The sequence below is a fragment of the Oncorhynchus mykiss genome, chromosome 23 (assembly GCF_013265735.2).
Source record: "Oncorhynchus mykiss isolate Arlee chromosome 23, USDA_OmykA_1.1, whole genome shotgun sequence".
NCBI classification, from domain to species: domain Eukaryota; kingdom Metazoa; phylum Chordata; class Actinopteri; order Salmoniformes; family Salmonidae; genus Oncorhynchus; species Oncorhynchus mykiss.
In genome coordinates, this window is record NC_048587.1 from 23,677,959 (window position 1) to 23,703,072 (window position 25,114).

The 25,114-nt window shown below is 39.5% G+C and overlaps 1 protein-coding gene across 1 annotated transcript in view; it reads left to right on the top strand.

Annotated features, from left to right (window-relative positions):
* The window catches only part of LOC110502464 (protocadherin-15-like), a 278,820-nt gene that overhangs the window by 223,877 nt on the left and 29,829 nt on the right, over positions 1-25,114 (top strand). The window contains exons 26-33 of the mRNA XM_021580491.2: positions 4,346-4,486; positions 7,844-7,971; positions 14,648-14,863; positions 15,779-15,867; positions 17,969-18,145; positions 20,761-20,979; positions 22,072-22,080; positions 22,484-22,600. Coding sequence (XP_021436166.2) covers positions 4,346-4,486; positions 7,844-7,971; positions 14,648-14,863; positions 15,779-15,867; positions 17,969-18,145; positions 20,761-20,979; positions 22,072-22,080; positions 22,484-22,600 — 1,096 coding nt within the window. The remainder of the gene's footprint in view (positions 1-4,345; positions 4,487-7,843; positions 7,972-14,647; positions 14,864-15,778; positions 15,868-17,968; positions 18,146-20,760; positions 20,980-22,071; positions 22,081-22,483; positions 22,601-25,114) is intronic.

Here is a 25,114-nt window from a genome sequence, read left to right on the forward strand (position 1 = left end):
TTTTTACGAAGGATGGAGTCACTCATGAATCACTGAACAATATTTTGAAATAGGAAGTACTTTAAAACCATATTATAATCTCACACAATAATACTTGTGTAGCTTGTAGATTTGATAAATTCTCATATATTTTTTAAAAGAATCTTGGATCATCATTATTTGAACAGTACAGGTTAATAAACCGTATCTGTTTATGGTCCAATAACATATGTAAAATCATCCATCTACCTTGAGGATCTGTTTGGACAATTTGCACATTTGGATCAAAATTACTGTTACTATTAATATACCCCTTTTGAATTTCTTTGCCGATGGGAGAAATATATTTTGACAGCCCCAGTCCTTTTTCCACAAAACTTAATTTAAAATTGTTGAATGAGTTTCCTGTAAACAATAGATATTATATTCCTTCTCTTTTAGCCAGGTAAAAACTGATCGTCTTTTCTTATTATCTGCTAAGCCATTACAAATTTAAATGGCTATACTTATTTCACAAATTATCATAATGAGAAACAAGTTTCAATTATATTTATCATAATATATGTTTGTAAACGTGCCATTAAAAAGTAACATAATGATTGAGTGTCTATATAGCTGTACCATAATATTTGCATTGCTACTAATTAAACCTCCAATTGTTCCCCACTATTCCACCTGCTAAAACCCCTCCTCATGCCGAGTTGGGTTATCATCCCAATGAATGGCAGACCCCCCCCGAACCCCCGGATCCCATGGCCCCAGAGAGACCGGAACCCATCCTTCGAAAAGAGCACACAGTGCCACCCACAGAAAAGCAGTAGATCAAACGCCAAAAGCGTTTCCATTTCCCTCACCTCAATTTGTTTTAAATATAGCTATTAAAAAAACATATATATATTTTAAAATCCTGTTTATCTTAATTTCCTATAATTAGCTATTCATATTTGTAGGAATGTAGACAGTTTATTGTTACTGCTTACCAGTATTGCCATTACAAACATTACATTTTGGCAAGCAATTATTATTTTAGCAAATAATAATTGTGATTCATCCAATGTTGTCCCTAACATATTTTACTCCCTCGTAACAGTTGTGATATATACACACACACACTCACACACACACACACACAAACACACACACACACACACACACACACCCACACACACACACACACACACACACACACACACACACACACACACACACACACACACACACACATACACACACACACATACATGCACACACACTCATAAACACTCAACCCCTTTCCCCCACAAACAACCATAGACTCAGATGCTCAACAGTTGCACCATCCCAGAGCCCAAATCAAGAAGGCCTTGTTCACGAATGCATATACAATTGCAGCTGTATGAGAAGGCCTGCAAAACTGAGCAAAAATGGGCAGAAATGGGGAGATTTGATTAACCATTGTCACGTCCGAGGTGATAGAAATCAGATATACCTCCTTCCTCTGAAACACCCACACATTGTCCCCTGTTGTGACCATATTCCCAAGCATCTTCGTGCAGTCAGACCTCTGATGATTTTGTGCCACCAGTGCCACAATAGTATGGTCCCTCTCTGAATGTCAGTGTGACCCCCTCCCCATGGGTTATTGCTGCTAGTGTTGCCAGCACTGCCACTGCTTGGGTGTGGGCATCCCCACCGGCTAGGTACAATATCATTTACAAGATCAAGATCATTAAGGTTCTCATTAGTAGCTTTGAGAATTTCCTTGTATATTATGCTCTCCCATCAGGGGGCTCTGGATTTGCAGGACCAACACTGCCAGGCAGGCTCAGAATCTTGAGGGGGTGGTGCTTCTCTAGAAGGTCTCTGACCCCATTTTGGCTGCATACAGGCAGCTTACAGCAGGCCCATAAAACAGATAGGGACTTATCTTTGGAGTCTGGGTCATTAATGTGGGTGTCTAGGGTATAGGGTTGTGGACCGTTCCATCAAGATAGGACCATAAATAAGTAAATTATATGCATTTTTTTTTATTGTTCCACAATTGTAGGACAATAAATACAGACATTATATGTAGAATTTATTTTAAAATGCAGTACCAATGTGATAGGACAATAAATAAACAAATTAGATGGATAAATATTTATAAAATGTACAGTGGGGCAAAAAAGTATTTAGTCAGCCACCAATTGTGCAAGTTCTCACACTTAAAAAGATGAGAGAGGCCTGTAATTTTCGTCATAGGTACACTTCAACTATGACAGACAAAATGAGAAAAAAAAATCTAGAAAATCACATTGTAGGATTTTTAATTAATTTATTTGCAAATTATGGTGGAAATGGGGTTGTATCCCTCATCTGCACAAAATTGAAAGCTCTCTCACAACCCCTGCTCTCAGATATACATTGGTTCTGGGATATTCAGCCATTTCCTTTCTCTCTCACTTAACGCCACTTTTTCCCAAACACCAAAAAGCACACACCACACCTTCCATCACCATACATCCACACATACCCACATTATTTCTGCTGTGTTTTTATCTCCACTATGTTGAATTTGTACTTTTTGTTCCAATTAGTTATATTTGAAGAAAGCTTTTCTTTCTATTTTTTTTTATTATTAAAATCCCTACCATCGCTAGTATTGTGTGGTCCATTATTCACCTCCTCTATGAGAACTTTGTCATTTTTAGAATAGGCATGCAGTAGTCTTCTTGACTCTGAACATTTGGTTATCAATATACAGTTTATCGACTATGAGAACTACGAATTTCCCTTTCAATCTATTTTCCTATAAGATTGTATACAGAACTTTGCGCCGTTCTGTAATTTCCTTCAGCAACTGATCATTCATGTCGATTTTTGTGCAAAGAAGTCTGTTACACAGTCTTTTAACCATTATTTTATCTTTAAAGAAAGCAAATTTGGCAATGATTGGGCGTTCATACCTCTGCCCTCTCTGTCTGAAACGTTGTACACGTTCGAGTTGGATTTGGTCAATAGCTTCACATGAGATCTGAAGCGCTGTAAGGAGGAACTCTCTAACTCCACATTCATAAACTTCACCTTCTTTCTCTGGGATATTGGAGAAAGTACCAGATTTTCTCTCATGGATCTAGTCTGTATGTCAAGTCAGGCTTTTCTCAAAACGATGTTCTCCTTTTGTAATTCATTAACTGTTCATTAATTGACTGTCCCTTTTGGCTTGTTTGTATCTTTCCCCAATGTCGCAACTTTTTCATCACTCACCTCGAGGCTTGCCTTCAACTCTTTTATATCCTTAAGTGACTAGTTCAAGTATGCCCAGTTTGTCATTTATTGATTTTAGCAGATCGGTTTTGACCTTTACCATTCCCGGTGGTGAAAATATTAAATCATCTGTGTCTGTAGAAGAGTCACGTTTCCGTTTTGAAATTGGTTCCCTTGTTTTAATGTTTGGGTGTTGCTTGTTTTCATATAATTTATCAATAAATTTGTCTAGTCTTATGATTTGTTTTGTGTTGTTATTCAGATTGAAGATTATTACCCACCAGTTTGTGAAGTGCTAAATTTTTAGTCTAATTTATCGATATTGAATATTACGTTTTTATCTTGAGGAAATCTACACTGTTGCGTTCAGTCTGCTAGTCTGAATATGTCTGAATATGAATGTTAAATTATCTGACAACAACTCTGGTGGACAATCCTACAGTCAACATGCCAATTGCATGCTCCCTCAAAACTTCAGACGTCTGTGGCATTGTGTTGTGTGGCCAAACTACACATTTTAGAGTGGCCTTTTATTGTCCCCAACACATGGTGTACCTGTTCAATGATCTTGCTCTTTAATCAGCTTCTTGATATGCCACACCTGTCAGGTGGATGGATTCTCTTGGCAAAGGATACGTGCTCACCAACAGGGTTGTAAACAAATTTGTAAACATAAAGGTTTTTGTGCTTATTGGAACATTTATGTGATCTTTTATTTCAGCTAAAAACATATCAAACAAAATAAAACATAATGTAAAAAAAGTATAATACCACTTTGACTTTATGTGATATTTTGTGTATGCCAGTAACAAAACATCTTAATTTAATACATTTTAAATTCAGTCTGTAAAACAACTAAATAAGAGAAAAAGTAAAGGGGTGTGAATAGTTTCTGAAGGTACTGTACTTGAGCTTGTGTCCTCAAAAGTGAGTACACCTCAGCAATTTATAACTATTTTTTACCAGAGAGGTGAGTTCCAGACCTTTCTAAAACTATGCAAAATTACCAGTTATTGTTTATGGCCATCTCAAATGATGGTTATATCTATTTAGGTGTAAATCTCAATTTAATCCAATGTTGATCCTGTCAGAGAGTGCTTCCAATACCTCCTCATATTGTTTGTTTTCTTGTTGGTTGCAGGTGAGTTCCAAGTGAATAACCGGACAGGTGTGATCTCCACGGCTAAGCTTCTGGATTATGAGACTGTTACCAGCTACGTGCTCAGGGTCCAGGCTGACTCCATGGCCGTGGTCAAGGCCCAACTGCGGGTTCCCTCCAAAAGTAAGACAGGGATATTGAGCTAGACATAGGGGGCTGGGATGCTACATCAGTTAATCACATTTCCGGCTAGATACTGTGGTTGACGTTTGTATCATGGTCCTAAGAGGAGGTGTCACATCAGAGAAACCCACTTCACCTCACTTATCTCTGCAATTATTGTAATACAGACCAGGGCACCTTGCTGTCTAATTTGTATTTTTATTAAAACCTTATTGAGTTCAAATAAACAAAACAGAACAGGGCGTAATTGTCAGAGTCCAATTAACATCACTACACATGCAGACACACACATGCGCGCACACACACACACACACACGTTTAATAAAGCAGAGTCAATTATTAGAATCAATTTAACCCATAAGAGTCTAAACCCTGTCTAAGCCTGGGGAGAGGTTCTACTAAGCTATACTGAATAGTTTTAAGAAGGTCATACTAAGGATCATTTTGCTATTTTATTTAGAATTCTAAGATCCCTTGAAGTATAAAAATATATTTAAAAAAAATGTGTTGATGAAAAATGTTATTTGTCGTGCTATTGAATAACAGATTCACTACATGCAACAACAGATAGTCCCTCCCCCCCAAAAATCTAAAATGAAGTTTGTTCCTATATCTGAGAGACATAAGAAAGACCAGGAAACCTAAACTATATATATATATATATATTTAACCCCTTTTTTTTGTCAATTTTTTCAACTGGTACCGGGGGACCTTCAGATGAGTCTTGTGAGGCCTGTGGGAGTCCTAGAGCAAAACAACTGACATATAAATGTTCGTGAGAGCTGTGCCGACTTCAGATGAATCCTAAGACCCTTGTGGGGGTTGTACAGCAAAACGGAGAACACCGTCGTGTTTGAGAGATCTCGTCTTTCCATAAAGGGGTCAAACCATTCGTACGCTACAGATGGTTTTGTGAGAAGACTGATTTTTCAGGATGTCTCATGGTCTGACAAACGCCGCTCTAGGTCTGTCACTTTTCACCCCAGATGCGGAAGTGCTACATAGGTTGATGCAGTTGATTGAGATTGAGATGCATTTATTGCAAAACTAACATATTTTTATGGGGATTTTATTATTATGCTAATTATATACATTTCCGTGGGGGTGCGGACATCGACCTTCGGGGGTTAACACATCTCCCCCAGCCCCACCACTCCTTTCCTTAAATGAAAATGCACTCTACACACACTCAAGAGCGCTTTCTGCCATGGTTTTCTTTATGTAAATTTGTGTGTGTGCTGCATTTCTCTCTGTGTGGTTGTATTGCTCTACACTTGCAATCATCTGTTTGTGAGGGTTGAGGGTTTGCCTTTACTGCAAAGTTACCAATTTCCCAGAAGACCAAAACAGATGAGAAAAAGGTGAGAAAGAGAGAGCAAAAAAGAAAAGGGTAGAAACTGTGCAGTGTGCAGACCTCGCTCCTCTCCCTCCTGGCTTTCCCTTTGGCTCTCACATGGTGGTGTTTGTACCTGTGATTTGATGTACTGTGTTTTTGTTTGTCCTATTCCCTCTGCTCATTCTTAGCGCTATGCCACATCACTTTAAAATGTTGTGCACTAATGGAAGACACATTTTCTTTGACAGTGCATATTTTTTCCTAAGTGTAGGGTTGTGCTAGGTTTGTTCATACTGTATTTGTACTGTATATGAATAACTGTGACAAATAGATATGGAGCAGTGGAGAATCCTCAGAGAAGGAAAGGGAGGACTATCCTCCTCAGTGAGTTTCATTAAAAAAATATAGTAAAACATTTAAAGTTACCCTTTTGAGATAAAACTATACTAAATATATTAATTATCACCAGATAAATTATTAAAATATACTGTTTTACAATGAAGGTCTACAGTAGCCTGAACAGCACTCTGTAGGGTAGTACCATGATTTCAATACAAAACCTAGGAGACTCATGGTTCTCACCCCATTCCATTGACTTACACAATAATTATGACAACTTTCCGATGACGTCCTCCTACCTATCAGAACTCTTGCAGCATGAACTGACATTTTGTCTTCTCAATCAAAGGATCGGCAAATGAATATAGTACTGAAATCATAAGCTACAGCTAGGTAGCACTGTGGTGTGTAACATGGTGAAAAGGAGAAGCAAGAGAGAGATAGATTTTGTCAATTTTTTTCAGTTTCACTTACTTAGTGATCCAGCTAGCTAGTTTAGCCTACTCAAACACCCTCCTCAAACAGAGGGATGCTATGTTAGCTAGCTGGCTATGACTATCCAACACAACACTGGAACTCTTCCAAGTCAAGGTAAACTTTTGGTTTTTCAAATGTATTGCCACCGGGGCCCGCCGGTATAACTGCTTTGCTGACTATACACTGTAAAGTGCAGTAACTTTACAGTGACTATACTACTGTAAAGTTACTGCATGATTGTAGCGGCTTTACTAACACGTTTGTTTTATTAGCTATGTTGACTATGATGTTATTTTAGCTAATATGGCATCAACAATGTTGGCTGTGTGTATCAGTTATGATATGGTTTGACATGGAAAGTTTTTTTTGCTTGGTCACATACAGCTGATGTGTTGTGTATTGAGGTCCACAAACAAAGGGAAAAGTTGAGAGGAGGAGAGTGCATAGATGCGAAAAGGAATACAACATGGCTGCTATGAATGTGAACTGTGTTTACGCGTGACCAGGGGTGTATTCATTCCACCAATTCTGTTGAAAAACATTTCTTAAACAAAAGCAAATGGAAAGAAACAGGGATAAACATACCTCAATTTAACCAATAGAAACTCTCATTTGCAACTTTTGGACTAATGATTACACCCTTGATCAGCTAGATGCAGGCAAGAGTGTGCAAGGCTGTATTGAATGTGTCGCTGTCTGTCCATGTGTCACTGTCTCCTCAACATTTTCTCTTGACCTGTGTGCGCCTACACTGTAATTCATAGGCTAGGTTGTAGCAATCTCATAAGCATCATGTCGTAGCCTAAACCTATCAATGTTACTTTGAACTGGGTGAATGTAACATGAATGACAGTCATCCAATATGCTGTAATAGAAATCTCGTCTTAAACGGCACTGACTGCCACTAGTATGGAGTGTGTTCACCCGTACAACAAGCTCTTTTTCTTTGAGGACAACCAGGCATATGAATGGAAATAGCAAAAGGAGCACATATTTTATTATTTATTATAAACTGGAACCTGTGTGTTGGACTTTTATTTTGCAATAAAACTCCCCTTCCCAACCAAAACTTATTCTTCTAAACTATGGTATGTACTGTAAAGGATTGAAAATAAAAGTTATGTGCACTTGCTGCCCTGTTTGTCTGGATAAAACGACATGCTTAATGACAAAAATGTGACTGTGTCCCTCCTCTAACTCTGCAGCCAACACAGCCAAGGTATATATCGAGGTGCATGATGAGAACGACCACCCGCCTGTCTTCACCAGAAAGTTCTACATCGGTGGTGTGGCTGAAGACGCCAACACCTTCTCCTCTGTGCTGAAGATAAAAGTGAGAAAAGCTAATTCCATCCCCATCCTCCCTGCCGGTTCCATTCTGTTTGGTCATGGGTGCACAATTGATCCGATCGAGTCTATGAGCCAACAAGGTGAAAAGTCTGTCAATGTACCCTTGAGCAAGGCACTTAACCCTCATTTTCTCCAGGGGCACCATACTTATATGGCTGACCCTATAAAAAAACTATTGTCACCTATATGGTGTATGTGACAATAAAACATTCTATATATATATATACGTATGTAAGTTTGGGGTCACTTAGATTTTTCCTTGTTTTCCATGAAAACATACATTAAGTGAGTTTCAAAATCAATAAGAAATATTGTCAAGACTTTTACAAGGTTATAAGTATGATTTTTAATTGAAATAATAATTGTGTAATTCAAACTTTGCTTTCATCAAAGAATCCTCCATTTGCAGCAATAACAGCCTTGCAGACCTTTGGCATTCTAGTTGTCAATTTCTTGAGGTAATCTGAAGAGATTTCACCCCATGCTTCCTGAAGCACCTCCTACAAGTTGGATTGGCTTGATGGGAAGCTCTTACATACCATACGGTCAAGCTGCTCCCACAACAGCTCAATAGAGTTGAGATCCGGTCACTGTGCTGGCCACTCCATTATAGACAGAATACCAGCTGACTGCTTCTTCCCTAAATAGTTATTGCCTAGTTTGGAGCTATGCTTTGGGTCATTGTCCTGTTGTAGGAGGAAATTGGCTCCAATTAAGCAAAATTGGCTCCAATTAAGTGAAATTGGCTACTTTTTACCCTGTACAAATCTCCCACTTTGCTACCACCAAAGCACACCCAGACCATCACATTGCCTCCACCATGCTTGACAGAGGGCATCACGCACTCCTCCAGCATCTTTTCATTTTTTCTGCATGTCATGTTCAAAATCAAAAATCACATTTATTTGTCGTATTCACATGGTTAGTATATGTTAATGCGAGTGTAGCGAAATGCTTGTGCTTCTAGTTCCGACAATGCAGTAATGACCAACGAGTAATCTAACCTAACAATTCCACAACTGCTACCTTAAACATACAAGTGTAAAGGGATAAAGAATATGTACATAAAGATATATGAATGAGTGATGGTACAGAACAGCATAGGCAAGATGCAGTAGATGGTATCGAGTAAAGTATATACATATGAGATGAGTAATGTAGAGTATGTAAACATAAAAGTGGCATAGTTTAAAGTGGCTAGTGATACATGTATTACATAAAGATGGCAAGATGCAGTAGATGGTATAGAGTACAATATATACATATGAGATGAGTAATGTAGGGTATGTAAACATTATATTAAGTGGCATTGTTTAAAGTGGCTAGTGATACATGTTTTTACATCATTTTCCATTATTAAAGTGGCTTGAGTTGAGTCAGTATGTTGGCAGCAGCAACTCAATGTTAGTGGTGGCCGTTTAACATTCTGATTTCCTTGAGATAGAAGCTGTTTTTCAGTCTCTCGGTCCCTGCTTTGATGCACCTGTACTGACCACGCTTTCTGGATGATAGCGGGGTGAACAGGCAGTGGCTCGGGTGGTTGTTGTCCTTGATGATCTTTATGGCCTTCCTGTGACATCGGGTGGTGTAGGTGTCCTGGAGGGCAGGTACAGTGCCTTGCGAAAGTATTCGGCCCCCTTGAACTTTGCGACCTTTTGCCACATTTCAGGCTTCAAACATAAAGATATAAAACTGTATTTTTTTGTGAAGAATCAACAACAAGTGGGACACAATCATGAAGTGGAACGACATTTATTGTATATTTCAAACTTCTTTAACAAATCAAAAACTGAAAAATTGGGCGTGCAAAATTATTCAGCCCCTTTACTCTCAGTGCAGCAAACTCTCTCCAGAAGTTCAGTGAGGATCTCTGAATGATCCAATGTTGACCTAAATGACTAATGATGATAAATACAATCCACCTGTGTGTAATCAAGTCTCTGTATAAATGCACCTGCACTGTGATAGTCTCAGAGGAAGAGTGGCAAGAATGGAAGAGTGGCAAGAAGAAAGCCATTTCTTAAAGATATCCATAAAAAGTGTTGTTTAAAGTTTGCCACAAGCCACCTGGGAGACACACCAAACATGTGGAAGAAGGTGCTCTGGTCAGATGAAACCAAAATTGAACTTTTTGGCAACAATGCAAAACATTATGTTTGGCGTAAAAGCAACACAGCTCATCACCCTGAACACACCATCCCCACTGTCAAACATGGTGGTGGCAGCATCATGGTTTGGGCCTGCTTTTCTTCAGCAGGGACAGGGAAGATGGTTAAAATTGATGGGAAGATGGATGGAGCCAAATACAGGACCATTCTGGACGAAAAGCTGATGGAGTCTGCAAAAGGGAAAAACTTTCAGTCTCTCGATGTGCAAAACTGATAGAGACATGCCCCAAGCGACTTACAGCTGTAATCGCAGCAAAAGGTGGCGCTACAAAGTATTAACTTAAGGGGGCTGAATAATTTTGCACGCCCAATTTTTCAGTTTTTTATTTGTTAAAAAAGTTTGAAATATCCAATAAATGTCGTTCCACTTCATGATTGTGTCCCACATGTTGTTGATTCTTCACAAAAAAATACAGTTTTATATCTTTATGTTTGAAGCCTGAAATGTGGAAAAATGTCTCAAAGTTCAAGGGGGCCGAATACTTTCGCAAGGCACTGTAGTTTACCCCCGGTGATGCGTTGTGCAGACCTCACTAACCTCTGGAGAGCCTTACGGTTGTGGGTGGAGCAGTTGCCGTACCAGGCGGTGATACAGCCCGACAGGATGCTCTCGACTGTGCATCTGTAAAAGTTTGTGAGTGCTTTTGGTGACAAGCTGAATTTCTTCAGCCTCCTGAGGTTGAAGGCTGTTAGAATAACAATGATCCAGGGTATTACCAGCCCTGGTTTCACAATCAATATGCTGATAGAATTTAGGGATTCTTGTTATCAGATTAGCCTTGTTAAAATCCACAGCTGCAATGAATGCAGCCTCAGGATATGTGGTTTCCAGTTTGCATAGAGTCAAATAAAGAATGTTCTCGTTTGTGATCCGAACACCTCAAACTTAGATTTGTCTGTCCACAACACTTTTTTCCAATCTTCCTCTGTCCAGTGTCTGTGTTCTTTTTCCCATCTTAATCTTTTTTTTTTATTGGCCAGTCTGAGATATTACTTTTTCTTTGCAACTCTGCCTAGAAGGCCAGCATCCCGGAGTCGCCTCTTCACTGTTGAGGTTGAGATTACTATTTAATGAAGCTGCCAGTTGGGGACTTGTGAGGAGTCTGTTTCTCAAACTAGACACTCTAAAATACTTGTCCTCTTGCTCAGTTTTGCACCAGGACCTCCAACTCCTCTTTCTATTCTGTTTAGAGACAGTTTGCATTGTTCTGTAAAGGGAGAAGTACACAGTGTTGTACTAGATCTTCAGTTTCTTGGCAATGTCTAGCATGGAATAGCTTTCATTTCTCAGAACATGAATAGACTGATGAGTTTCATAAGAAAGTCCATTGTTTCAGGCCATTTTGGGCCTGTCATCGAACCCACAAATGCTGAGGCTCCAGATGCTCAACTAGTCTAAAGAAGGCCAATTTTATTGCTTCTTTAATCAGTACAAAAGTTTTCAGCTGTGCTAAGATAATTGCAAAGGGTTTTCTAATGATCAATTAGCCTTTTTAAAATGAGAAACTTGGATTAGCTAACGCAACGTGCCATTGGAACACAGGAGTGATGGTTGCTGATAATGGGCCTCTGTACACCTATGTAGATATTCAATTAAAAATCAGACGTTTCCAACTACAATAGCCATTTACAACATTAACAATGTCTACACTGTATTTCTGATCAATTTGATGTTAAACAAGGACATTTTTAAGTGACCCCAAACTTTTGAACGGAAGTGTGTGTATATATATATATATATATATATATATATATATATATATATATATATATATATATATATATATATATATACATATATATATATATATTATTTTTTACAGTTTCATATCGTCATCGTCTCCTTCCCTATCTCCTCTCTCCATTCCTTTATTCACTGGTGGAATCTAAAATAATGATGAAGTGACCCATTAAACGGTAGCCAAAAATAGCCAAAAAAGTAGCCAAAAAAGTATATTGTCATGAATCTTACCCTGGATGCAGAACTGAGCGATTTACGCTCGATGGGCCAGCTGCAAAGTCAAAATTGGCTATATTTATGAATACAAAACAAAACAAAAATGTGCTTTTTGGTCTGAATTTAAGGTTAAGGTTAGGTTTAAAATCTGATTGTATGACTTTGTGGCTTTTCCAGCTAGTCACCACTCTGCAGAGTTGCCTCCAGAACAAGATTAATGAGAAAAACGCTAACTTGCCTTCAAGAAGGTTACCAAATTCATAATTTAGCTCCATCAACATGAATAAGTAAGGTATACTCTTCTACCACATATAAAATGTAATTTGGATATGTGAAAACATTTACTGTAGGCCTATTTCAATATCGAAGCAATATTAGGCCCAACATATATGTTGTAATATTACATTTACAGCAATACAATATGCCTCATGGAATCTGTGGCATTATGTTGTATGACAAAACTGCACATTTTAAAGTGGCCTTTTATTGTCCCCAGCACAAGGTGCACCTGTATAATGATCATACTGTTTAGTCAGCTTCTTAAAATTCCACACCTTTCAAGTGGATGCATTATCTTGGAAAATGAGAAATGCTCACTAGCATGGATGTATACCAAATTGTTTACAACATTTGAGAGACATAAGCTTTTTTTTGATGGGGGGGTCTTTTCTTACCAACACTTTACATGCTGCATAACAACTATGATTTGTTCTCTTTGAATAAATATATTTTTCACCCCCTTATTAGCTTTGGGGTCTGTGTTATTGAAGAAAAACATCAACTGCTATCAAGGGTTAGGGTAAGGATTATGTTTAGGGTTAGGTTAAGGGTTAAGATTAAGGTTAAAATCATGATAAATTAAGAGATGGAAATAGCATGTGGCATCCATTTTGGCTGCAGACAGAGATCTGCAGATAATGACTATACGCTCATGTCTCCGCCCTAACGATGGGGGTTGTTGTCCAAAATGTGGGAAGGCAGGCGACACGCTTAGGTCCAAAATAAGTCCATAGAAACGGATGGTGACTATTTTGGACAGATGTTGGTGAGAGTGAAACCTCTTGCTTCACCTCTTTCTCTCTGCTGCAGTGAGAGGTGAAAGGTCTTCTGGCTCGAAGTAAGCATATTAAAACAGCAGGTTTTCTGAGCAATCTTTTGAATTATTAGGCCATTTAAACAACTTAATCGGCGTTCCAGCCGTGTATCTGCTCATGTGCTAGCACCAGACGAGCAAGCATCCCTCTTTAGTGTGAGTGAACTAAATTCGGAACAATTGAATATATGTGTCAAAGAAGTCCTTTTCCCATACAAACTTTATATGTCCAAACTCAGAATCAAATACGCTTCCCAAAAATGACATGGTTGCTGTGGTAAAACATTTATTTTGATTGGTGATTTTCAGGTAGGCTGATTTCAGATGTGTTCATGTAAACAGGATTATAAGGGAAATCGTTATTCTTGCAAAGCGTGTAAATGTTTTAATCAAACTATCATATTAATCTGACTATCCACAATAATTGCTTTATTGTAACCTATTTATTGTAAACATGTAACCACACTCTAAGATTGGGCAGCCCTGTCATTAAAATGCTATCTTTCCATCCATCCTCCCTCGATTCTCCATCATTCAATCCCTCCATCCTCCCAGGAACAGTAGCTAATGGGGATCCATAATAAATACAAATACACATTTAAAAAATAAATACAAATACAAATGTAACAACTAAATACAAATACAAAAAAGGCATTGCACCTATGAATCAATGTCATTGCAAACAGGCACTCTGAGAATTGGTGCCAGTGGCAGGGAGTCCAGAGTCTATGGCCGTGTCCAAAATCTGTCTTGCCTACTACTTACTAAAACTACATACTGTGGACTAATCGTGAAAACGTATGCAGTAAGTAACAAATATGACCATACTAGGCTCATCCTGAGAAAGCGCCATCTTGAGCAATCAGGCTTGTTCACCGCCATTCGTTCATTTTGGTAGAACATGTACCCTATTCTGATTATCAGCTGTTGTTAAACAAAAGTGAGTCTCGAAAGACAATTCTCCTACTGAAATGTAGGAGAATTCTTCTTGATGAATGAGTGTGAGAGCTCAAGTTCCCCCTCTCCTGGCCAAATTAGATCAATGCACTCTCGTCCTTCAGGGAACAATGACAATAGTACATTTTGGTCAATGAGCAAAAGTTCTTATCCAGAGCGACATGCTTAGATGATGCTAATTTGATTTGTAAGTTGCCTCAATACTTTATTCTATGCCCTCCATTTGTGTGTATTCAATGTGCATATTTGTGGCGACAAGGAAAGCATTCTGTCCCAAAATTTGCAACCACAACTGAAGCACACTCATCATTACTGCCATTTTTAAAGTGATAGTTCACCCAAATTACAAAATTACATTCCAGTTGCCTTACCCTGTAAGCAGTGTACCGTGTGTGTGTGTTTGTGTGTATATGTTGTTGTGGTTGTGGTTGTGGGTTTTCTTGTGTGTGTTTGTGTGTGTGGTTGTGGGTTTTCTTTTACTTAGGCCACTGATGCAGATACAGGGAACTACAGTGCCAATGCGTACCGGCTGATCATCCCGCCCACAGCAGACGGTCGAGACAGCTTTGTGATCGAGCAGTACACGGGTATCATCAAGACGGCCATCATGTACCGCAACATGCGCAGGTCCTACTTCAAGTTTGAGGTCATTGCCACCGACAACTACGGCGAGGGTCTGAGCAGCAGCGCCGATGTGGTGGTGAGTGTCTACTGTCCTCAAACAACCCATATCCCTCCGTGGTCCATGTCTCTCTCACACACACACACACACATATGTAAACCTTCATTTCCTCAAGTGTTTCTCATTGGGCAAGTGAAATGAGACTGCAAAGTCTGGCAGTTTGTAGTTTGTCATCTGATAACTGTGATCCCACACACAATATTTTTATTAGTGTCAGACAGTTTTCCACTGAGCTGATGTATTCATTAGGAAGCTACATGATGATGAAACATGATTTATTTTCTATCTAGACTGTGTCTAGCTATCAATATATTACATTATGAAGAGCAGTAACAGCACACAAGATGCGTAATGTGTACGCCAGTGAACCCCTCTGCTTCCCGCTGATGATGCAGTTCAACTATGCATGGAAAGCGTTTTCTGCTCATTGTAATTGGTGTGTTTGTGTGTGCATGTGTATGTGTGTCTTTTTACTTAGACAATATATTTCCATTTGCTTCCAGTTATTGGAGCCAGTGTTGCTCCTAATGTGTAGGGCAAACAAGCCTGTAATGACACAGAAGGAGTGTTTGGGACGAGTGACAGCGAAATGTGCTTAATTATTAACCATGTTGACCATTTTCAAGAGAAAATGTAATTTCATGGAGGCCATGTGTGAGATTTGGCCTCAGAGCCAGTGCACTTACTGCTCCGGCAAATATTAGGTGCCATTAGATTTGCCACATGGCACCAATACAAGCAGGCAATTAAGTGTCTTGTTTTGGCCACCAGCAGCATGTCAAGCATGAATGTACAACATTTACATATCCTCTCTTTCTCACAAACACTTTTTCTTTCTCTCAATGCTACTCTCTCTTTCTTTCTCTTTCTCCCTCTTTCTCTTTCTCCCTCTTTCTCCCTCTCTCTCTCTCTTTCTAACTGTTTCTCTCTCAGGTGTCTGTGGTCAACCAACTGGATATGCAGGTGGTGGTGTCCAATGTCCCGCCCACCGTTGTGGAGGAGAATAAAGAGCAGCTTATTGCGTAATGCACCAGTCAATCACTTTCTTTCAGCATTATTGTCACATTGAACATGCTTGGTTAAATTGAAAACATATTAGGGTCCTAAAGGCCCCTGAACACTCAACAGAAACAGGAGAGTTTCTGATGAATAAGGGGCCTTGGTAGTCTCCAACTGTGTTTCGAGACTTTATGGAACAGACAAAAATGTCCTAGCACTTCAGAAGTTCTAGCATTTTGTAATAATCCCTATGTTGCACAATTTACAGTAGGTCCTCAATGGCTTCACTGTATGTTTATTTTCTGTCTCCCTTAACCAATGATTGGGCAATTAAAACCACTGATTGTCCAGATAGACAGTCAAATACATTTTTTTCAATCAGTTGATGACTGAAAAACAGTACAGTTTCTAGACAGAAAATAAAATAAAATAATAAAATATTTTCAAATCTCACTTTAAATGACCACTACCCTTCTAAGATTGCTGCTCTATGCTTTGACACCTACATCATGTGTTTAGTTAATCATTCTGATAACATCTGAGAGGCCTCCCATTTTCCTTGGTCCTAGTTGGGGACCCAAACAATTACCTGGGTACTCTACTCATCAGGCTTGGCGATCGGGTTGGAGAAAGCAAACATTTAGTGGCTGTAATTTAAAGTGCCAGTTTCACTCGGCCTGGAATTGATTATGGGAGACCTGTTTTGCCAAAAGCAAAAAATTGTGAAATTGTGAAAAAAGTGAATTTCCTAAAACCATGGCCTCAAACAGATATGGTCACACACAAGTAAGTTGTTAAAAGATGTTTCAGCATTATAAAGTCAATGTCATAATTTGTGGGTGACAACACATGAAGGTGAAGTGAACCAAGGCAACCACTACTAACGTTTGATCAGCACATTGTAACACACAGCATGCCAGAAGTTTATGAATGATTCAGAAAGCCTCCACGTCATGGTAAAGATGGATGCAGAAATATGAAGGTAGTTATATCTAATGTTTAAGCGATACCTGCACTGTTAAACCTTTCCTGTTGCCAGCTTAATACCGTGATTTTGCTTTACAGCAGAGATACTGTAATGCATTTTACAGTACTATTTTACTTACTGTAAAACATATTACAGTATCCCTACTGTAAATTAACAGCAGGGATGATGTAATGATACAACACTAATTTATCTGAGCGGGTTTTTTTCTACGTCGCACTGGAAGATATTTAGAGCAAAATGAAATGGCTTGTTTCATCTTGAGCAACAGTGCCAGTCAAAAGTCAGTGATTTATTTAGAATTCAAGGCACACTTAAACAGCATGGCTACCGTATGATTCTGCAGTGATAAGCCATCCCTTCTGGTTTGCGCTTTGTGGGACTATCATTTATTTTTCAACAGGACAATGACCCAACACACCTCCAGGCTGTGTAAGGGCTATTTGAGTGATGGTGCTGCATCAGATGACATGGCCTCCACAATCACCTGACATCAACACAATTGAGATGGTTTGGGATGAGTTGGACAGTAGAGTTAAGGAAAAGCAGCCAGCAAGTACTCAGCATATGTGGGAACTCCTTCAAGACTGTTGGAAAAGCATTCCTCATGAAGCTGGTTAAGAGAATACCAAGAGTGTGCAAAGCTGTAATCAAGGCTTTTGACTGGTACTCTAGCTAAGAAAACATGCCGTAATTCAATGTTGAGCAGCAATAAAGATACGTATAAAGTCAAAGTACCTAACCAGCAGCTTCTGAAAATATTCTTCCACTCCACAGCAGCCTCAATAAGGTATTTATAAAATAGTCTGAGCTTCATGTGTCTCACCTGACAGCATGAGGTTGGCGCCTGAAACTGATAATTTGAATCTACACTAAGCATAAGCTATTACTTTAAATAAATACAATATGTTAGTGGAATTTTTACAGGAGGCTTCCAATTCCAGGGATTAACAGTATTTTCAGCATTTTACCCATAGTGCAGTGCAATTTACAGCATCGATGCTGTAAAACAGATTTGCTGTATTTTCCTGTGCATTCTACAGTGTTTTACCATTGACATTTACAGAAAGTCTTGGTGCTGTACTATACAATATTTTAAATATCAACAGACCACATTGGTTTTGTCTCCCAAACATCAGTATTATGGAGCGATACGTCCAAGAACAGATCCCAGGGGCCAAGGTGGTGGTGGAGTCCATCGGGCCGCAGCTGTTCGGAGACGGCTTTGACCAGAAGGACTACACCAAGTCAGACCTGTTGGTGTATGCCATTGACCCACTGACCAACAGGGCCATATCACGCCAGGAGCTCTTTAAGTGAGGGAGCCAACACAATTAAATGAAAAGCTCTTTACCTTTGTCTCTCTCTCTCCTCTTCTCTCTTTTTCTCTTGCTACATACATTCTTTGTCTTATCCTCCCTTCTACCCTATGAATTAGTCAGCAAACGCATGTTGTCCCTTATTTGTTTCTCTCTATCGCTCTCCACACATCCCCAGGCCCTTTCCTCCTATCCAAAGGCCCCTGTCCCCCAGCAGGGTGTGTTAATTCAATCACTCACCAGAATGGTGGGGAGGGTGGAGAGAGGACATTTTTATGTGAGAGAGAGAGAGAAAGGAAGAGCGAAAAGGGAGGTACTATTCCATCAATCCATCAGTGGCTGATACTAAGCCTCCCAGAGGCTACAACATTCTGGAGAAATGCCATCTTAGCATTTGTCCCCCTGTATGAAGAGAGAGAGTGAGACACTCCTCAGCACCCATGGTTGCCCTCTTACAAAGCAGGTGAAATGCTTTTTTACACTGTTGCAACACTTTTTCACAGCAGAACCATGTTGCTCCCATTTATCTCATACAGGGTTAGGCCCTACTTCCCCTACAAGATAAGAAGGAGAGCATGAGGAGTGGGGTGGCGAAAGAGAATTCTACTTTTTAATTCACATTACATCCTTGCTTTTTTCTTTCATTGTGGCTGGCAAAGTGACATTCTTGATCCACAATTCAAATGTATTGTACATGTCACAGTAGCCACTAGCCAGTAAGCACAAACTATTCAACAATGACAGAAATATTTTTTCTAAAACATATTACGCTATTGAATAATGCAACCAAATGATATTACAATATTGAATAATGCAACCAAACCATATTACACTTTTGAACAATGCAACAATTCACAAGCATGTACGTGCAAACAATTAAAGGCTTTATTTTCTCGTCTGAAGTTTACAGTCATTACATTTTAGCTTCAAGTTAAAAGCACAGAGTTGCTATAACAGCATGTCTTCATCAAGTAATGTTAGCCTATCAAAAAGAACGATTAACCCAAATATAGAAGTATAGTAGGCCTAGCATACAACAAATCAGGCTTCACTTATATCAGTATCATGAAAATCATTACATGTGGTAAAAGCATATTGTGACTGAAAACGTGGGTATAATTGAATTCACATAAAATGCCTCATGATTTGTAATTGTGGACAATTACTCTGTACTTCAATCTAATCAACTATAACCTACTGATAACAACCACGTCTGCAGGTATCCTAGAGAAGCCTATGCGCTCTGATCTGGGACTGGCCAGGGGAAACGCAATGTAATTTTTTTATAGCCTAAGCTGTGTATTTCTACCCTAAAATAAACCCATTTATTTGAGTTCTGTGAAAATTTGAATGTGATAATATTCACACTTCTGGTGTCTAGGCCTTTTTAATCCAAAATTATTGAATGTAATTAATCCATCAACACAATAGTGACGACATGATAAGTAATCTCAAATCAAATCCATTTTTTTTGGTCGCATACACATATTTTGCAGATGTTATTGCGGGTGTAGCGAAATGCTTGTGTTCCTAGCTCCAACAGTGCAGTAGTGTCTAAAAATGATTCACAACAATACACACAAATCTAAAAGTAAAAGAATGGAATTAAGAAATATATAAATTATAGATCGAGCAATGTCGGAGAGGCATTGACTAAAATACAGTAGAATACAATACACTATATACATATGAGATGAGTAAAGCAGTATGTAAACATTATTTAAACATTATTAAAGTGACTAGTGTTCCATTATTAAAGAGGCCAGTGATTCCAAGTCTATGTATATAGGGCAGCAGCCTTTAAGGTGCAGGGTTGCGTAACCAGGTGGAAGCCGGCTAGGGATGGCTATTTAACAGTCTGATGACCTCTATGGGATCGGAATATGGGGCTTTGGTGACAAAACGGATGGCACTGTTATAGACTGCATCCAGTTTGCTGAGTAGAGTTTGGGAGGATTTTTTGTAAATGACATTGCCGAAGTCAAGGATCGGTAAGATAGTCAGTTTTACGAGGGTATGTTTGGCAGCGTGAGTGAAAGAGGCTTTGTTGCGAAATAGGAAGCCAATTCTAGATTTAATTTTGGATTGGAGATGCTTAATGTGAGTCTGGAAGGAGAGTTTACAGTCTAGCTAGACACCTAGGTATTTGTAGTTGTCCACATATTCTAAGTTAGAACCGTCCAGAGTAGTGATGCTAGCATGCATTTAGTTTTACTAGTGTTTAAGAGCAGTTGGAGGCCACGGAAGGAATGTTGTACAAAAAAATGCACGTTTTTTCTTTGTATTATCTTTTACCAGTTCTAATGTGTTATATTCTCCTACATTATTTTCACATTTCCACAAACTTCAATGTGTTTCCTTTCAAATGGTATCAATAATGTGCATATGCTTGCTTAAGGTCCTGAGCTACAGGCAGTTTGATTTGGGTATCATGTTGACTATCATGTTTAATCTTGCATTCTAAACGCCTGTGTTTAAGATGAGAACACTTATTGGAAAATCTAAATGCCTAATGTTTACGTTTTAAACACTGACATTTAGGTTATAAACGTGTCACAAGTTTCATGGTTTTACAGTGTTGTGTGACTGACTGACTGTGTTTCATCCGACAGGTCTCTGGACGAGAAGCTGGTGGACATCAACAAGGAGTTCCAGCCCTACCTGGGTCAGAGAGGACACATCTTGGAGATCCGCACTCCCGACATCATGGCCAGAGTGAAAAAGCCTGCCCAGGCCGTGGGCTACACAGAGGGGGCGCTGCTTGCCCTCGCCATCATCATCATCCTCTGCTGCATCCCTGCCATCGTCATCGTCATGGTTACCTACAAACAGTGAGTGAACAACCGCTGTTGTCGTAGCTACACGCACCATGTGTGTGTATGGTAATGGTTGCCTTTCAAAGATAGCACTGTAGTTTGGCGAGACTAAGGAAATGTGCATGGTGCCAGTTATTCAGCCGAGCACAGCTCTCCCTGTCTCTCTCTATAACTAATTAGTGATGCTAATAGCATCCAACATTAATCTAATGTCTCGATCTAATGTTCCTGTTCACACACTTTGAAAGCAGATTAATTTACAATAGTTTGTGGCAAATTTCCACGGCCAATTGTGACCGTCACAGTGCGTCTTCACTCCTCCACTACCCCATCACAACCACCATCACACACATACAGATACACACACACAGATACACACACACAGCCACACCTCTATGTTGTTCTATGTGCTGTGTGAATCCACTGGGTGTGTTACATAAACACTTATGTCTGGGTAATGTTTATACTTAGCAGATGGGTCAGAGTGGTTACCCTGAGCTGAACAAACACATACACACACTCACATTGCAGAAATAGATATGATGTTCTAGTTTGTGCAACGTTATGTGTGGGAGAATATTCTGATGCAAACATTGTCATTTCACTCCTCTGGGGTAATTGCATTTTGGTGTGAATAAATCATGCTGATAACAAAAGAAAAATGAAAAAGTTCCTGCAGACATACTGTAGCTTGGAGAGCCTGATGCATTGCTTAATATTGTGAGATAAGAGATAGAGCAGAATTTGTTACCAAGGACTATTATTATTATATGCATTTGTGAAATAAGCTGAGCTCTTTGATAGGGTGTTTTATCCAAAGCCTGTCTATTATGTGAATAACTTTATAGGAATCTCATGAATAACGCACATGGTTTCACCTAAAGCGAGGTGTTTTTCAAAAGGAACCTTAACAACCACCAAACATTAACATTTTATGGAGTTGCAGGAGCATTGAGGCGTCTCACAATTCCCAATTTAATTGATGTTTCTCATTGTGTTGTATTAACAAAATAGGAATGAACTACTTGTATAATTGAGGGTCTGTTGTATTTGCTTTTTCCCTCTGCTCCCCTTGTATCCCGCACTGTCTGGTAAACCATCCACCAGATTCAAAGAGTAAGTAACAGTCCATGTGATATGAGTGATCTCTCTTTTATGCTGTTGAGCGTGCACGCTACATGGTCCTCATTACTAAATAGTCCTTTAATTAAAGATTGACCAAGGAGTCAGAATAACAGCATTACAATTAAGAGAAAAATGCAAAGATTCAAATTTACGTCATCCCCTTCAAATGGGTTTAAATCCCCAGTAATTGGGAAAGACAATGACTTGCCTTTTTTTTTATCAAGTTTTATCCATTTTTGTCTCAGTCAGTTCAAATTAGCCACATACTGTGCTAATCTTCAATCACTTCAGTCACCAAAGACATGTAGCCTTCATGTGGAACAAGTGATGAAATGTTATAGAAACAAAGGGCAGTGGATGGACTCAAACTGATTAAACTTTACTTGAACTTCAGGAGACAGGCGGAATGTGCCAAAACTGCCAGGATTCAGCAGGCTCTACCAGCGGGAAAGTCTGCCGCTCCACGTGCCTCGACAGCCAATTTCTACGAGGAACTGGGGGACAGCAGCATGTAAGTCACCTTTGAACGCTTCCCCTCCATTTCCGGTTTCAGGTACCAAATACCGATGAGTAATGCCTATTTGTGCATACGATATAGTTTGCGTATCTTAGGTTATTGCCTATTTTTCAAACAGAAAAACAATTTCTTGACTAAAAAAGGCCTTTGTCCACCAACAATGGACTAACAACAGACATCGGTCTTTAGAGCATGTCATGTTGAGCTTTAGACATTTTAAGGACTGCCCCCAATGCTTTTGCCTAGTCCATATGTAGGATCAAATAGCAAAACAAGAGTGTTTGAGCTTAGACATAGCTCTGCTTTGAGATAGTGGCTTGTCTCCTACACCTGTTCTTGAATATTTTTAATTGACATTTACTTAATATTTTATTGTAGCTGTATCTGAGATATGTTATTAAAGTACTATACAGCGTTAGATAATTTGCATTGGAATATAGTGGCATAATGTCAGGGATGCTAGGTAATACTCTTTATAAAGGTAAGACTTATTGACACCATGTTTGCCTCCACAAAAAGTGACCCTCCCTGCTTCTTTAGATGCTAATAGCTTAAAATGGAAGTACCTCTGTGACTGTGCTTTGATTTCTTCAACTCAATTATGATTAGATTTTAGATTTTTGTACTATTTAATTAATTACATTTTTATTTAACCTTTATTTAACTAGGCAAGACAGTTAAGAACAAATTCTTATTTACAATGACGGCCTACCAAAAGGCACAAGGCCTCCTGTGGGGATGGGGGCTGGGATAAAAAATAAATAAATGAAATGCATAAAATAAAATAAAAATATAGGACAAAACACACATCACGGCAAGAGAGACAACATAAAACTGCATAAAGAGAGACATAAGACAACTACATAGCAAGGAAGCAACACAACATGACAACATGATAGCATCACAACAAGGTAGCAGCACAAAATATGGTACAAACATTATTGGGCACAGACAACAACACAAAGGGCAAGAAGGTAGAGACAACAATATATCATGTAAAGCAGCCACAACTGTCAGAAAGAGTGTCCATGATTGATTCTTTGAATGAAGAGATTAAGATAAAACTGTCCAGTTTGAGTGTTTGTTGCAGCTTGTTCCAGTCGCTAGCTGCAGCGAACTGAAAAAACGAGTGTGCTTTAGGGACCATTAACAGTACGTGACTGGCAGAAAGGGTGTTGTATGTGGAGGATGAGGGCTGCAGTAGATATCTCAGATAGGGCGGAGTGAGGCCTAAGACCAGTTTACAGAGGAGTATAGAGTGCAGTGATGTATCCTATAAGGAGCATTGGTGGCAAATCTGATGGCCGAATGGTAAAGAACATCTAGCAGCTCGAGAGCACCCTTACCTGCCGATCTACAAATTATGTCTACGTAATCTAGCATGGGTAGGATGGTCCTCTGAATCAGGGTTAGTTTGGCAGCTGGGGTGAAAGAGGATGTCGACCGCATTATCTACCAAGGGAATTCTCTTCGATTATAATCACAGTCGTATATATTCCCCCACAAGCAGACACATCGATGGCTCTGAACAAACTTTATTTGACTCTTTGCAAACTGGAAAGCATATATCCTGAGGCTGCATTCATTGTAGCTGGGGATTTTAACAAGGCTAATCTGAAAACAAGACTCCCTAAATTGTATCAGCATATCGATTGCGTAACCAGGGCTGGTAAAACCTTGGATCATTGCTATTCTAAATTCCGCGATGCATATAAGGCCCTCTCCTGCCCTCCTTTCGGAAAAGCTGACCACGACTCCATTTTGTTGCTCCCTGCCTATAGACAGAAGCTAAAACAAGAAGCTCCCGTGCTGAGGTCTGTTCAACGCTGGTCCGACCAATCTGATTACACGCTCCAAGACTGCTTCCATCACGTGGACTGGGATATCTTTCGTATTGCGTCAAATAACAACATTGACGACTACGCTGATTCGGTGAGCGAGTTCATTCGAACGTGCGTTGAAGATGTCGTTCCCATAGCAACGATTAAAACATTCCCAAACCAGAAACCGTGGATTGATGGCAGCATTCGCGTGAAACTGAAAGCGCAAACCACTTCTTTTAATCAGGGCAAGGTGACCGGAAACATGACCGAATACAAACAGTGTAGCTATTCCCTCCGCAAGGCAATCAAACAAGTTAAGCGTCAGTATAGAGACAAAGTAGATTCGCAATTCAACGGCTCAGACACAAGAGGTATGTGGCAGGGTCTACAGTCAATCACGGATTACAAAAAGAAAACCAGCCCTGTCATGGACCAGGATGTCTTGCTCCCAGGTAGACTAAATAACTTTTTTGCCCGATTTGAGGACAATACAGTGCCACTGGCACGGCCCGCAACCAAAACATGTGGACTCTCCTTCACTGCAGCAGAGGTGAGTAAAACATTTAAATGTGTTAACCCTCGCAAGGCTGCAGGCCCAGACGGCATCCCCAGCCGTGCCCTCAGAGCATGCGCAGACCAGCTGGCTGGTGTGTTTACGGACATATTCAATCAATTCTTATCCCAG